Genomic DNA, 15,305 nt, shown 5'->3' with positions numbered 1-15,305 from the left:
TTTTAATTTCCAATCCTCCTGGCCGGTATTTTAAATTTTATGGGGTTGTCCTTTTAAACTGTTTTTAATTTTTATTATCACTGTACAGACTCTATATTTAATTTGTTTTTAAAAAGGGGTATTTAATATTGTTATTGTATATACGGTTTTTAGCTTTTGTCTGTACACCGCCCCGAGTCCCTTCGGGGAGAGGGGGCGGTCTATAAATTCAATAAATGAATGAAATGAATGAATGAATGAAAGACTAACTTATACATTGACTATCATGCTGACTGTATCAAAAGTAAGTCTCACAACCCAGGTCCCAACATCCAACCACCCATTCAAAACTAGGTATGCATGCCCGTAACTTCCTCAATACCAACCACTACTGATCTTAAATACAAGCTAGTGAATGCAAGAAGCTTCGTAAACAAAATGCCTGAATTCCTCCTCTTACTAAATACAGCTATATTTGACATTATATTATGTCTGCAAAACGTGGCTCAACACATCCCTCCCTGACTCCATTACCACAATAAGAGGCTATCCTGTTTACCAGTCCAATCGTGACAGACATAGAGGAGGTGGTGTTGCTATCTTCTATAAAAAGTCCCTAAATCTAAAAAAATATTCTGTTACATGGGGGCTCGCTCTTTTTGACAGCATCGTCTACGAGCTGCCCTTAAATAGCACAATTTGCTTCTTACTATGTTACAGAGCCCCTGGTTATGATCTCGTATATGCAAACAAGTTAACCTCACTACTAACATGAACCCATACATGCAACTCTGTACAATGCTGTTACTAATCTGGGACTGGATCACTAGTAATTAGCAACACTGGACTCAACAACTGCCTTGATCTCATCTTCTGCAACAGTTTAAACTCAATTTATGGGCCACAAATAAAACAAATGCTCTGTCTTACACATTGGCAAAAAAATATATCAGAAAACAAAATACAAACTGGACAGATTTGACCTCGAAAATGACCCCCACTCTGTCAAGGATCTTGGAGTACTCCTCTCTAATGATCTGTGCCAGAGCCCACTGTAACAACATCGCCAAAAAGGCATTAAGAATTCTTAACCTAATCTTATGTAATTTCTTCTCTAGTAATATTGTACTGCTAACTAGAGCATACAAAGCATTTGCTAGACCAGTTCTCGAATACAACTCATCTGTCTGGAACCCGCACTGCGTATCAGACATTAATACAATTGAGCGAGTCCAGAGATATTTCACAAGAAGAGTCTTCCACTCCTCTGCTCGCAACAGAATATCTTATGCCACTAGGCTTGAAATTTTGGGTTTAGACAACTTAGAACTACGCTGCCTTCGGTCTGACCTAAGCGTAGTACATAAAATTATCTGCTACAATGTCCTATCTGTCAATGACTACTTCAACTTCAACCACAACAACACATGAGCACACAATAGATACAAAATTAAGGTAAACTGCTCCATACTTGATTTCAGAAAATACAACTTCAGAAGAGAGTGGTCAATGCCTGGAATGCACTACTTGACTCTGTGGTTTCTTCCCCAAATCCTCACAATTTTAAGCTTAAGACTGTCTACTGTTGACCTCACCCCCATTCCTAAAAGATCTGTAAGAGGTGTGCATAAGCGCACCAAAGTGCCTACCTTCCCTGTCCTAATGTCCCCATTTATTCGTATCCATTTCATGTATTCATAATCATGCTTATACTTATATCTGTTATCTTATACATGCGTCACAAATAAATGAATAAAAATAAAGAAAATAGCTGTTTGTACTTAGAGAAGTTGATGTATTTTATTTTAATTTGATCAGAATTTTTGACTGCTGCAATCTTATTATTCTCAGCTGTTTTATAGGAAGCAAAAATTACATAGCTATTTAATCTTCTGTTTGCTGCAGGACGTACATTGGGCTCTGGAGCCTTTGGCCGTGTGGTGGAAGCAATTGCTCACAGCCTCAGCCATTCCCAGTCCACCATGAGAGTTGCTGTAAAAATGCTCAAGTGTGAGTTTGGACCATTTCTTCTTCCTCCCAGCACATTGAAATACAAATAATCATGCTATCTTCCATGCCTGGCTTTCTCCTTTAGGGTAACATAACATAACAATATGTTGTCATATTCATTGCTTATCTGCAGTAGGGGTCAAAATTGTGGAAACCTTTTGGGAAAAGTGTACAGTATTTTTGAGGTTTGATGGCTAATAACACCTTTTTTTTGGAGTAGTACCATAAAAGTATATATCAATGGAAAGATAACTTAATCAAGAATGTAATGCAATAACTTTTATGGAGTATTTGCTATTAGAATAGCAGTTATAAGAAGAAAAGTGAAACACGTGGAAAAAAAGAGATATACAAAAATTATCATCATATCAGTTAATACTTAGTTGGTAACCTTTAGCATGAATTACAGCCTTACGCCGTCTTCCAACAAAGTGAACCAAGTCTTTTAGTTCTGCAGCTGTTATAATGTGAAACCAAGATTGAACGATTGCTTCTATTAACTGGGTTTTATTGCTGGCTATATTTGGCTATAACTTTTCATAGAATACAGATAGTTGAACAAACTTTGTTGCATTACATTCTTGATTAAATTATATTCCCATTGATATTAAGTACATACATTGATATGTACTTTTATGGTACTACTGCAAAAAAGTGGTGTTATTAGCCAGCAAACCTCAAAAATACACTTTTCCCAAACGTTTCCACAATTTTGGCCACTACTGTACCTTCCCATTCAATTATCTTTGGTACCAATCCCATGGCATAAATAACTGTGTCCATAATATAATGTTATCTAAATAATAGCTTACATGATTAATCTGGTTGAGTATCCAACAAGATCATCCCAATCTTCCTTCATGTACATGCCCAGTGTGGACTGCATTTTAAAGAAATATCTATATTTCATTACTGTATTCATCCACCCTACAGCCACAGCGCGAAGCAGTGAAAAGCAGGCTCTGATGTCAGAACTGAAGATCATGAGCCATCTTGGGCCTCACTTGAACATTGTCAACTTGCTTGGTGCTTGCACCAAAGGAGGTACCGTTTTCATTTTAATCTCTTCAACCCGGATGCCTGTCTCTACCGTTGCCATTTGCTTCCATGTACTGGAATTGCTCTCTTTTGAATTGGCGTGGAGTTTGGCAAATAGATGAAGATGTTCATGTTTTCATTACTTAATGAGCTATTCCTGTATGACTGTTTTCTGAAGAGGACATAACCTGCTTTTTATCACCCTCCCAATTTCCATCCAGTGCAAATAAGAACACTACCATTTACCTCTTTCCAAACCACACATATTTCAGTTTCTTCATTAGAATGTAAGTTCAACTTCTGCTGATTTACAGAGAGAGATCTAGTTAGAATTTTGCACTAATAGTTTGTCTTGCCTTTCCAGGACTTTGTTTTAAACATCCCAGTTTAATATACATCCATGGATTTCCCGGGTGGTCTTCCATCCAATTACTGATGACAGTTAACTATGTTTAGCTTTTCAAGATCAGCCAAGGCCAGTTGTGTGCTGCCACTTAGTGAATGCCGTTTGAATGAAACCACCTTTGATGTATAATGAAAGCTCTGTTAGCTTTATTGAATCCATTATACCCACAACTTTATTTGCTACTTTTAATATTATAGAGACTGTCCTGATCACAAAATAAATGCAAATGTTAATGGAGATTAGTTCTGAAAGTCCTCTTTTCTAAATGAATTGCATTAAAATGGCTAGCTGTCTTTCAATTATGCTGTTAAGATTATGTAAATAACCAGGTTTGTAAATAACATGACCATCATCTGATATAGCTACTGCCACCTACTGAAATGTTTAAAATCACATTACGGTTTTTAAAAGTTATAACTGCCTGTCCTGCCTACTTTCCTGATTTTGAACAGGTTCCAGTGTTAAGGGAGATATGCTAAGCTATGTAATTTGTGCAGGTATTTGCAACTCTTAAAGAAAGAAGAAACATTTACTTAATCCAAATAATGAAAGCAGTCAGAGGGTCAGTGCAGGAGACAGGGTACCAGGAGCTGGTTCATATGCTCCTCCAGTTAAAAGTTCTTGCTTTGTAGTGGAATAGTCAGCAGATGGCAGATGTGTGATATAAATGCTCCAGGAGACAGCAGCACAAATCTCTCTGTGCAATCAATATGTGCTTGATCATTTGTTTACAATCACTATTTTATTTTAATCTGATTGCAATTACAATCCATATTGATTCGATCATATAGATAAACAGATATATAGATTATATGGATTCAAATATATAGATACACACAAACACACACACGTGTTTGATCTATTTATATGCAGGACTCCTTGTGTCTCTTCATTGGGAAAAGGAGTTTTGTGTCTTCTGTTCCACTACTTAGAGAAGAATACCAACCAATAAGTGTATGAATTGACCCATCTGCTGAAAGGAGTGGGTAATTTGGCCATCAGATATCCCCAAGATATCAATCCATTATATTATTCCAATATTTGGCAATAATAATGATCTTTGACATAGCATTATTGGTTTTTAATAAAGAAAATTAGACCTGCATCTGGGAAATATCAGGGACAGGGAAGATCGTCACACATGCGTCCTGGGCCCCAGCGAAGCAAGAGCCGAGAGGAGCAGCTCCCAGCTCCCAGAGATATCAACCAAACCACTGTGGGACATTCTGACACATGTGACGGTGAGAAATACCACATCACCCCCCACATGGAGGGAAACCCATGCCAAATGGAGCTGGACATATGATCCTTCCGACGCGCCCTAAAAAGTTGGCTTTTCCAGCAAGCTGGCCTGGCCTGTTAATTTTAACTTATTTTAAATGTATTGTCTTTTAAATTCAGTTTGTTTTTTTGGATATGTATTTAATTTTTTAAAAACTTTTGGAATGTGTTTTTTTTTTAATGTTGTACGCCACCCTGAGTCCTTTTGGAGAAGGGCAGCATATAAATCCAAACAAACAAACAAACAAACTTTCTTCACAATCATGTCCTGGCAAACACTCAAACAGCTCAACCCCAAAGTAACAAAGAAGCAGCTCAAGCCACAGAATATCCATTTGAACGACTCCCAAGGAAACAACATCCACGTGCTGGGCAGAGCGGAAGTCCGAGTGAGTTTCAAAGTGTTCAGTGGGCAGCTGCCCCTAACCATTGCCACAAGCAACCAACCAACCCTGCTAGGCGTAGAATGGTTGAAGGGTTTGGGACTCGGGATCACGGGGCTCAACTAGATCAAGTGGAACAAGCTGGACCAGCTGCTGGCTGAATTCAGGGACATGTTCGATGGGGATACAGGGAAACCTGTATCATTTAACCTAGACCCCACTGTAACCCCCATCAGGCTCAGACCCCAAAGGGTCTCATTTGCTCTATGGCCCAAGGTGGATAAGTTCATTGCCCAAGGGATCCTGGTGCCAGTAGATCATGCCACATGGAGGACCCCAGTAGTCACCTCAGTCAAGTCAGATGGCTCAGCCCGCCTCTGTGCGATTATAAATGCACTCTGAACAAAGCCCTACAGCACAGCACATATCTGGTGCCAGTGGTGCTACATCTTCTGCATTCACTGGGGAATGGGAAAGTTTTTATCAAATTGGACTTGGCACAGGCTTATCAGCAATTACCAGTGGACACCACCACTGCAGAGGCCCAAACAATAGTGACCCACAGGGGTGGCATTCAAATGCACATGGCTATAATTTGGGGTCAGCGTGGCCCCAGAACTTCCAGAGCATGATGGAGCGCCTCCTACAGGGAATCCACAGAACAACTTATGGCTCCATTAAGAGAGACAGTGGGGAGGTTCCAAAAGAAAGGACTCAAAGTAAAGAGGGAAAAGTGCAAAATCGGCATAAACGAGTAGAGTTTCTAGGCTACTTGATAGACGGGTCAAGTATCCACCCCAAGGGCAGCAAAGTAAAAGCTATAAAAGAAGCCCCTACCCCAACCAACAAAACCGAACTGCAAATGTTCCTGGAGCTATTGAATTTCTAAAGCATTTTTCTAAAACAGAAAGCAACCATTGCTGAACCTCTCCACAAGCTGCTGGGGAAGATGCCACTGTGGATCTGGGGACGGAAAGAGGAATGAACCTTTGCCGCAGTCAAGGAACTTCTATAGTCTGATGCTGTCCTCATCCAGTACAATGAAACTCTTCCCTTGCTGATCACATGTGATCCATCCCCTTTCAGAATTGGAGCCGTCCTCAGCATTGATTGCCAGATGGTACAGAAGCCCCCATCACCCCATCCCCACATCCCCACATCCCCATCCCCATCAAATTACAGCCAGATCGACGAAGAGACACTGCCTACGGTGGTGGGCATCAAACACTTCCACGAATATGTCTACAGGAGAAGCTTCGAACTCATCACTGATCACAAACCATTGCCAACAAATCCCAAGCTACATGTCACCCAGAATGACCAGGTGGTCTATCTTCCTGACCAGATACAACTACAAGCTAGTCCACCACCTGGGAAAGAGCATCAGCCATGCAAACACTGTTAGCTATTGCCCTGTGCCTGACCTAGTAGAAGACCCAGCCCCCATCTCACAGATTCTAATGATTGACATTGACCCGACCAGCCCAGTCACCTCCATCAACATTGCAGAACACACCAGGAAGAACAAGACCTTGCATAAAGTTTTAAACTGAGTGTTGAGGGGGTGGCCGCAAGAGAAGTTGGGAGAGGAATTTAAAAGCTTCCAAAGCAAACAGCTCAAACTCTCAACAATTAAAGGGTGCATGTTATCAGGGGAAAGAGTCATAGTACCTCAGAAATTAAGGAAGCAAGTTTTAGAGACGCTGCATGTGAGGCGCCCAGGGATCGTGTGCATGAAAGTGCTGGCCATATTTGGTGGCCAAATTTGGACCAGGACGTTACAGAGTGGGTGGCCACCTGCAGGCCCTGCCAAGAGACAAGACCAGCACCCCCACAAACACCCATCCAAGAGTGGGAAGTACCCAAGGGGCCCTGGCCAAGAATCCACATAGACTTTGCGAGACCAATCGTGGGCCAAACCTTCCTGATCGTGGTTGATGCCTACTCCAAATGGCTAGAGGTAGTAACCATGTCAACCACCACAATGGAGGCCACCATCAGGGCACTCTGGAGAATCTTCTCAACCCACGGCCTACCAGACGTGTTGGTGTCCGTCAACTGCCAGCTAAAGCCATGGAGTTGTTCCTCATGGAGCAAGGCATCTGACACACCTTGATCACATTGTTGTGGCAGTTAAAATTAAAAAAAATGAAGAGGAAAATGATTATAGAGAAATTAAAACTGATATTTATGATGATGGGTTCGTTTCTGAAAATGGAAAGAGTAGAATATTGAAAGAGGAATTAAATGGAGGGGAAACTTACTCCAGATGGCAAGATACAGAAGAAGAAAAAATAAAAGAATTTATGGACCTAAAGAGAGAAATCTTTTCAGCAATAGTTTTGATAACACCACTGACAATTATAGATAAGCTGATAGAGGAAACAGAAGAAGAGCATCGAAATTACAAGAGAGAACGTATAAGCAAAGAGCTGCTAAGAGGAATCCATACAAAGTTGATTAAAGAGAAGATAAGAGGACTGATACCACAAACAGCAGAAGATATGAGATTGCCTCGTTATTGGAAAGATACAGGTTGATAGATGGAAGAATAAAACTTAAAACTAACTAAACTTAGTGAAATTTAGTGATAATAGCTATAGTTAAACAAATAATTAATAATGATAATAATATATACAATGTGTAGTGTTATGATAAGTAATAATGGGATATGAATATTGAATGGTACCCATGAAAGGAAGATTAGAAACCGTCTTGGATTATATATAAAGATTAATAAATACATAAAAAAGAACTAAGTTAGATATAGTTAAGTTTGGAATATTAGGGGGGAAATGTAATAATATATGATATAGTTAAATAAAGGAGGGATAATGATAACAAGGTATATACAGGCATGGGTACAACATAAGGAAATTGGATGTAAATTGCAAATAATGATTTGGAAAGGATTAGAAAATTTTGTTATTGAATATTATGGATGTTTAGCTAGAATAGGATATAAAGATTCAGTGTTATTGGAGGATTTTAGAAATAGTAAATGAAATGCTAGTATGTGGTTATGTATTAAATCTTGGTATTTTTTATGATGAAGGACGTTTAAACAATTATAGTCAAATGAAAATGGAGGTATGATGATGGTAACATGTATAAATATCTGAGTTAAAACGCTTGAGTTAATATGAATTATGGTTGATGACTGTGGAAGAGATGCACGAAAGCCTTTTGTAACCAACTGATACACTTTCTAGAGTATGCAAAAAAAAAAAGATTTTATGTGTTGTGTTTGTTTTGAAAACAAAAAAATAAAAATAAAAATTTTATTTAAAAAAAAAGAAGCCCAGCTGAGCTATTGATGGGTCAAAAGTTGAGGTCCCGATTGGACCAGCTGCACCCGAACTACAACTCTGAAGCACCTCTGGAGTCACCCAGAAAACCAGATCTTTCACAATAAGCAACCGGTTGTTCATAATTATGCGGGATACTCAACCTGAGTGAGGGCCCAGGTAGTGGGAGTTACCAGGTCCAAAACATACCAAGTAGAATTAGAGGACAGCCGGGTATGGAGGAGGCACATCGACCAACTCCGGAACAGACTAGGGGACTCTGAATTGAGGAATCAAGGCAGCCAGGAAGCCCAAACAGACTTGAGACTGGACCCCAAATGGCCAGAGCCTCCGCCCCACAGAGCATACACACCCAACACAGAAGAGGTCGGCAAAGAAGAACCAGCCCTACATAGAAGGCATCACAACACCCTATTCTCAAACCCGAGGAGAAAGCGGACACTTATCTGGGGATGCTGGTGTCCAGCAACGGGAGACAGAGGATGGAGGAGCCAGGCCACAACTCAACTTGCAGCACAAGGAGCTCCAGGAATTTCCATCCCAAGATCCCTGAACGACAGCAGGCCTGACCGCACTGGCAGAGGCCACAGGAACAACTGAACTGCGCAGGTCCAGTAGGAACTCTAAACACCCCACTTACTTTTGGGATTACGTGACTTGCATCAGCCACGGATTGGACAATGCTCAGTCTAGGAGGGGAGGGGTGTTACGTATGGACAGACATCGCACAGATTTGTATGTCACCGCTGATTGGTTTGCCAAGCGGCAGGAATTTTAAAGCGCTGTCAGTGGCTGGCTAGTCTGCTGGAGCTCCTTAAATAGAGAGGTCCAGCAGCCTGCCGGCAGTTCGTATTGCAGCGGCTAGGGAAATAAAAAGTGTTGAAAGTTTCTGAAGCCTAGAGTGTATTCATTGTGCGCCGATTTAACAGTATGTTTACAAGTTTCTACAAAAGCATGCAGTGACATTTTAACACCTTTAAAAAAGTCGAATATCTTTCTCAGATACAGAAAAAGAGTTGGAAGTCTACTTCCCACATTTAAGGAATACTGTTTTAACCTGGATTATATTCACTACACCTGTGAAATTCTCCCAAAATACATGCTTCGCTAAGTAAAATGTTCCATCATGCAAAAATCTAGTATTCAATGAAGAAATATTCTAGATGAGCTTTTGTTTGGAAATTGTAGTCTTGAAGTTTAGTGGAGCATTCAATTATCACAACACTCCATGTGAATGCTTGTAAAGACTTGCAACTTCAGCAAGTCCATCATTAGTTTATGAACAAAGGGTATTCTCTAACTTCCTGAAAATGACCTTCTGTACAGGTCCCATCTACATCATAACAGAATATTGTCGCAATGGAGACCTGGTGGACTATCTACACAGAAACAAGCACACCTTCCTGCAGTGCTACAGTGAGAAGACCAAACAAGAAGCAGAATTATATGGGAATGGCATACGTGTGGACCGGCTGCAAAGGTGCCTATAAATCTAATTACAGTATCTGTTTACATAATCATACCCAACTTATATCAATAGCGATATATTTGTGTATATCAATATACACAAATATAACAAAGTGCAAAACCCACCAATACAGAAACATATGCAGAAATTCACTGAAAAACCAGCATAGATTTATTCTTTGATGTGCCACAGCATTGGGGATTAGGAGTTTTGTGTTCTTCCCAAACCCTGCTTCTTCTAGTTATAATTTTCCTGGTATTCTGAAAAAGAACTTCGGGGGTTACTTCCTCTTTATACATAGAATACAATAAAAGTCAATTCAACTCGGATGGGACTTATTCATTTTATGTTATTTTTTTAAAAAAAATTACATCAGATTTCTCTCATCTTGGGTTCCAAAGGGAACTGCGGGATATCCTGGTAGTTCTACTGTACAGTCCTACTGAAGCCTTAGTAACATCCTGGAACCTAAGGGAGTTCAAGGCCTTGGATAGGATGCAGTTTTCTTACCCATCACTTCCCATGGTTCATGGAGAAGTTGAAGGTTCTGAAACAGTGGTGGGTTTCAAATTTTTTTAGAACCTCTTCTGTAGGTGTGGCCTGCTTTGTGGGAGTGGCTTGCCTGCCATGTGACCGGGTGGGAGTGGCTTGCCAACCATGTGAACAAGTGGGAGTGGATTGGCAGTCATGGGACTGGGTGGGCGTGGCCAACCTGTAAAATGTGGTGAAACTCACTTAACAACGCTCTTGCTTAGCAACCAAAATGTTGGCTTAGAAACTCTGGCATTTGAAGCCCGCAAGTCTTAAAGCTATCATGTTACAAGACCCTTGCACCCCTAGCCCTTTAGAAAACCCCCCCTGGGGATGTTCAAACTTGACAGCTTTAAGACTTTGAGGTTTAGATAGGACTCTTAGAGGCGGGCGAGGCGATTGGTGAGCCAGCCAATCAGTGAGTGGCGGGCGGGGCAAGCGTGGTGCGGATGGGCAGGGGGAGGGAGCTGGAACTGGTTCTAAACGGCACAGTAGATTTGTGGAACGTCTTCTATAGAAGAGGTTAGAACTGGCAGGAACCCACCCCTTTCTGAAAAGACCAAAAGACATTAAGAGTACTGTTGGAGGAAAACTAAGAATGACTCCCACCAGACACAACTTAGAGCTACTTTTAAGGTCTTATCTCATACAAGTTACACTGGTGACACACCATTACTTCTCCTCCCTTACTGCACCCCCAGTGTGTCACCTATCAGTTCTGTACTGGCTCACCCAGTCCCTCCTAGGACCAAGGTGCTCAGATGATCATCTTCAAGGCTGTACAGTGAACTATGTTCAACAGCTGATGGACAAAGTTGCTCGGATTCATTGCGAGTTGGTTCTCATGCATAGAGTAAGTCCATATGACATGCTGGGACATTGCCTAGTTACTTGGGAATGGTTTGACCCACCAGCCTGGACAACCTTCGTCCAGTTTCCAACCTCCCCTTTTTGGTGAAGGTTGTAGAAAGGCCTAGCACTTTCTGAGGGACTTGGATAAAATGTTATCTAGACCCTTTTTATTCAGAATTCAGGCCCAGTTATGGGATGAAAACAACATTGGTCACACTTGTCAATGATCTTTGGCAAGAGCAGGATGGGAGTAGTGCAAACATCCTTGCTCTCCTTGACCTCTCAGTGACTTTCGGTACCATCAACCATGGTATCCTTTTTGAGTCAGCGATGGGGGCTGAGGCTGGGGGGCACAGTTTTGTGCTGGTTTGGCTCCTTTCTCCAAGGACAGGTGTTAATAGGAAGTGAGAGGCCCAGCCCTATTATGCAGATAACAGCCTTAAATGACTGATAATAGGCAAGATGCTTCATAACTCAGATATTTGACCACATGCACATTCTGCATATGTCTCACATGCAGTAATCTTTGATTTAGTCTTGTTGGTAAATAATGTGTGTATAAATCACAGCACTTAATTTTCTTTTCCTCTGTGAAATAATTTCTCTTGCCCTTTTCCTTTTCTTTGCCTATGGGCAGCTTTTACTGTTGCAAACAAATAACGGGGAAAGAAAACACGGTTAAGTTTTGATTCTTGCCTTCCTGATTTTGTACTAGAGGGGGACTTATCAGAAAACTGTTCTAAGGGGACAAAATCGGGATCGCATCCTGCCGCACACATCCCTGCGACCAATTCGCCCTCACAGGGAGGGGTTTCTCCTGGTGCCGTCCACCAGGCAATGCCAACGGGCGACGCCTAGGAGTAGGGCCTTCTCTGTGATGGGCCCAACCCTCTGGAATGACCTCCCCCCGACATTAGAACCACCACCAACTTCCGCTCCTTCCGACAAAAAGTAAAGACTCACCTGTTTCGATTAGCTGGCCTGGCACACCCATAGCTTTTACCTCCTGGCAGATATATTTTAATTGGTATTTTTGGGGAACCATTTTAAATTTAACTCTTTGGGGTATTTTTTAGGGGTCTTTTTAAAGATTGTATTTTAAATACTTTACTTTAATGTACAGTTCTTTTAACCTCCTCCATCTAAGTATCTAACTATTTATGTATTTAAATATCTAAGTATTGATTTATCTATGTATCTTTTATGTATTGACTGTACACCGCCCCGAGTCCCTTTTGGGAGAGGGGGCGGTCTATAAATATGAATAAAAGTTTTTTAAAAAAAGGTTTAAAAAAAATGATCCTTCTTCACAGCCATACCTCCGTATCCGTAGAAAGCGATGGGGGCTATATGGACATGAGTAAGGATGAATCACTGGATTATGTGCCCATGTCTGACATGAAGGGTGAAATCAAGTATGTAGACATTGATTCTTCCAATTATGGCGCGACCTATGAGCTGGACAGCTATTCGCCTTCAGGTAAGAGATTACCGAAAAACAGTTTGCATAAATTTAAAAAAAAATGAAGTTTTGTTCATTCTTAAATGTTTCATCCAGTTGAGAAGTAGTTCTCAACTTATGACCATTCATTAAGCAGCCATTCAAAATTACAGCAGTGTAGAACAAAAGAATTTACAAGCCTGTGGCCCAAGTTGCAGCAATTGCAGTGCCCTCGTGGCCATTATGGGATGGAAACAGCATTGCTCACACTTGTCAATGATCTTTGGCAAGAGCAGAATGGGAGTAGTGCAAACATCCTTCTTCTCTTTGACCTCTCAATGACTGTCGGTACCATCAACCATGGTATCCTTTTTGGGTCAGCTATGGGGGCTGAGGCTGGGTGGCACAGTTTTGTGCTAGTTTGGGTCCTTTCTCCAAGGACAGGTGTTAATAGGAAGTGAGAGTTGGGAGAGTTGGGAGTGTGTGTGGGTGTGTGTGTCTCCGCTACTTGGAAGAAAGTGGGCGCACCTTCCAGGACTTTCGTTATGAGGGTGGTGAGTGAGAGAGACTCCTGGTGTGTTGGAGCCATTTCAGGGCGAAGGGGAGCAAGCTTCGCTTTCCACAGGCACTTCGAGACTTCACTATCCTGCTGAGGGAGAGAGACTCTTTGCTGGAGTTGCTCCTAATAAAGGGAACATTTAGTTAAAAAAAACTGTGTGCTTGTCATGTTTGAGAACTAGGTCAGAACATCTGGCTTCCCAGCATGCACTTATTTTGAGAGTGCAGGCTGATGGGTAAAGGAGTTGGGTCAGCTTCAAAATATAATTGTATATGTCCCTGTAGCCGCTAGATGGGGCTACAGACCAACAACAGTATATATAAAAATTGTATGCTGAGGCACGACGGACTACTTCACTCAATGACAGAGATTCTGGTCCTAATTGTAGTTGTAAGTTGAGGACTACCTCTATAATTTAATGTTGGGAGAAGGAAACTTCCGATTCCATTGATCTTATATGCCATTGATCTTATATTCCAGCAAGACTGCTATAGTGTAAGTGTGCAGAAAGGTTTTATGTCTCTGTCCTTTTAAAGGGGGGGGGGGAGAGTTAATAAACACTGTATTATTTTATATTTTCAGCTTCAGAAAAAGCGACCTTGATCAACGAATCTCCTCTCCTCAGCTATATCGATCTTCTTGGAGTTAGCTTCCAAGTGGCTAAGGGAATGGAGTTCTTAGCTTCTAAAAACGTAAATATATTTGCACTCGGGATTATATAACTATATTTATGGATATCTGGTTTCAAAGGAGAAGGGGACATGGTTGAGTACATGTTTGTGCTCAAGAAAGAAGCAGAAACAGTTGGAGGTGAACAAGGGTGTTTCTTTCAAAAGCATAAATAGGAGGGCTGTTAGTGTAGGTGTTACTAGACTTTGGTATGTTGTTTGTTTAGACATTACTGCAACCTTTTTCACAACCAGCCATGTTTACCTAATCCCCCTGCATGCACCAACCAAAAGCCATGACATTCAGTAAGAAAAGACTAGCTCAGTATGTTCAGATTCTTCAAGCAAAGTGAGGTCGTCCCTCAGAATACAGATTTGATAGATCGTGAATGGGAAGCTGACTGTTGGTTTGTCTCCTTCCTTGCCAATTAAATGGAAGATTTTCTGAATATATTTTGCGTTACTTGCTCCCAAACCTGGTTAACTTAGGGTATTAAGCCACCTTGGATTAAATGGAGGGGTTTCTCTCCTTCAGGTAGTAAAAAAAAAAGCTTTGCAGTACAGCCTAGTAAGCATCACAACAAATCCAATTGTGTCACAAGGTTCATTTCAGACATAATAGCTCACTCATCGGCATGTCTATGTAGTCATAACCTTGATCAGAGTTGAGCCCTTTTGGTCATGTGGCTAATAGTGATGGCAAGGAGGGAAAAAAAAGTCTAAAACTTGTGCAGACAAAGAAACTGCTTCTACGTTACCACATAATCTGTGGTTGTTTTTCCTGAAGGGCATCCTCACAAGCCAGCATTAAGATGTCACATACAGTATGGATGTCACAAGTGATTGCTAGTACCACCAAAAATATGGCTGGGAAACATGTAAGACAGAGAATTTCTCAGGTTCTACCCAGCAATGAATTTGAATAGCAGGATAGGTGGCATATACAGTACATGTAATAAATAATGAATTTGAAGGGCAAAAGAATAGCAGCACCTCAAAGTACAAGGAATTAATTCTGCAATGAAGTATGAATTCAGCCTTTGTAGTTTCTAAAACACAGCATTTTGTGTGAACCAGGCAACAGTGGCTATTCAACAAACAGTGGTTAAACCAAAGATGGCTTTACATGACATATAAACTTAGTGTTCAAAATCGTGTTCTCCGATTTTGTATGATTCTAGGTTCTTTGGAACCATGAGCAAAAATGCCACAATATAGTAAAAAATGGGAAGAAATTATTATTTTTTCTTTCCCTTGTGGCTGGTTGCAATTCCTACTTCCACACACTTGTGTGTGAAGCAAGGCGAAGGAGGTGGAACGTAGCAGCCTTAGATTTAACCCAAGATATCCAATATCTGAGAAAGTATTATCTCCCTAATCT

At 41.0% G+C, this 15,305-nt stretch overlaps 1 protein-coding gene across 1 annotated transcript in view; it reads left to right on the top strand.

Moving 5' to 3' along the window:
• Nucleotides 1-15,305, top strand: part of PDGFRB (platelet derived growth factor receptor beta) — a 114,573-nt gene that overhangs the window by 86,157 nt on the left and 13,111 nt on the right. Inside the window, exons 13-17 of the mRNA XM_081935063.1 lie at nt 1,885-1,989; nt 2,923-3,033; nt 9,732-9,885; nt 12,570-12,736; nt 13,839-13,948. Coding sequence (XP_081791189.1) covers nt 1,885-1,989; nt 2,923-3,033; nt 9,732-9,885; nt 12,570-12,736; nt 13,839-13,948 — 647 coding nt within the window. The remainder of the gene's footprint in view (nt 1-1,884; nt 1,990-2,922; nt 3,034-9,731; nt 9,886-12,569; nt 12,737-13,838; nt 13,949-15,305) is intronic.

The sequence above is a fragment of the Natrix helvetica genome, assembly GCF_964273705.1.
Source record: "Natrix helvetica genome assembly, chromosome: 1".
Lineage (NCBI taxonomy): Eukaryota > Metazoa > Chordata > Lepidosauria > Squamata > Natricidae > Natrix > Natrix helvetica.
This window is presented reverse-complemented; position numbering and strand designations above follow the sequence as displayed.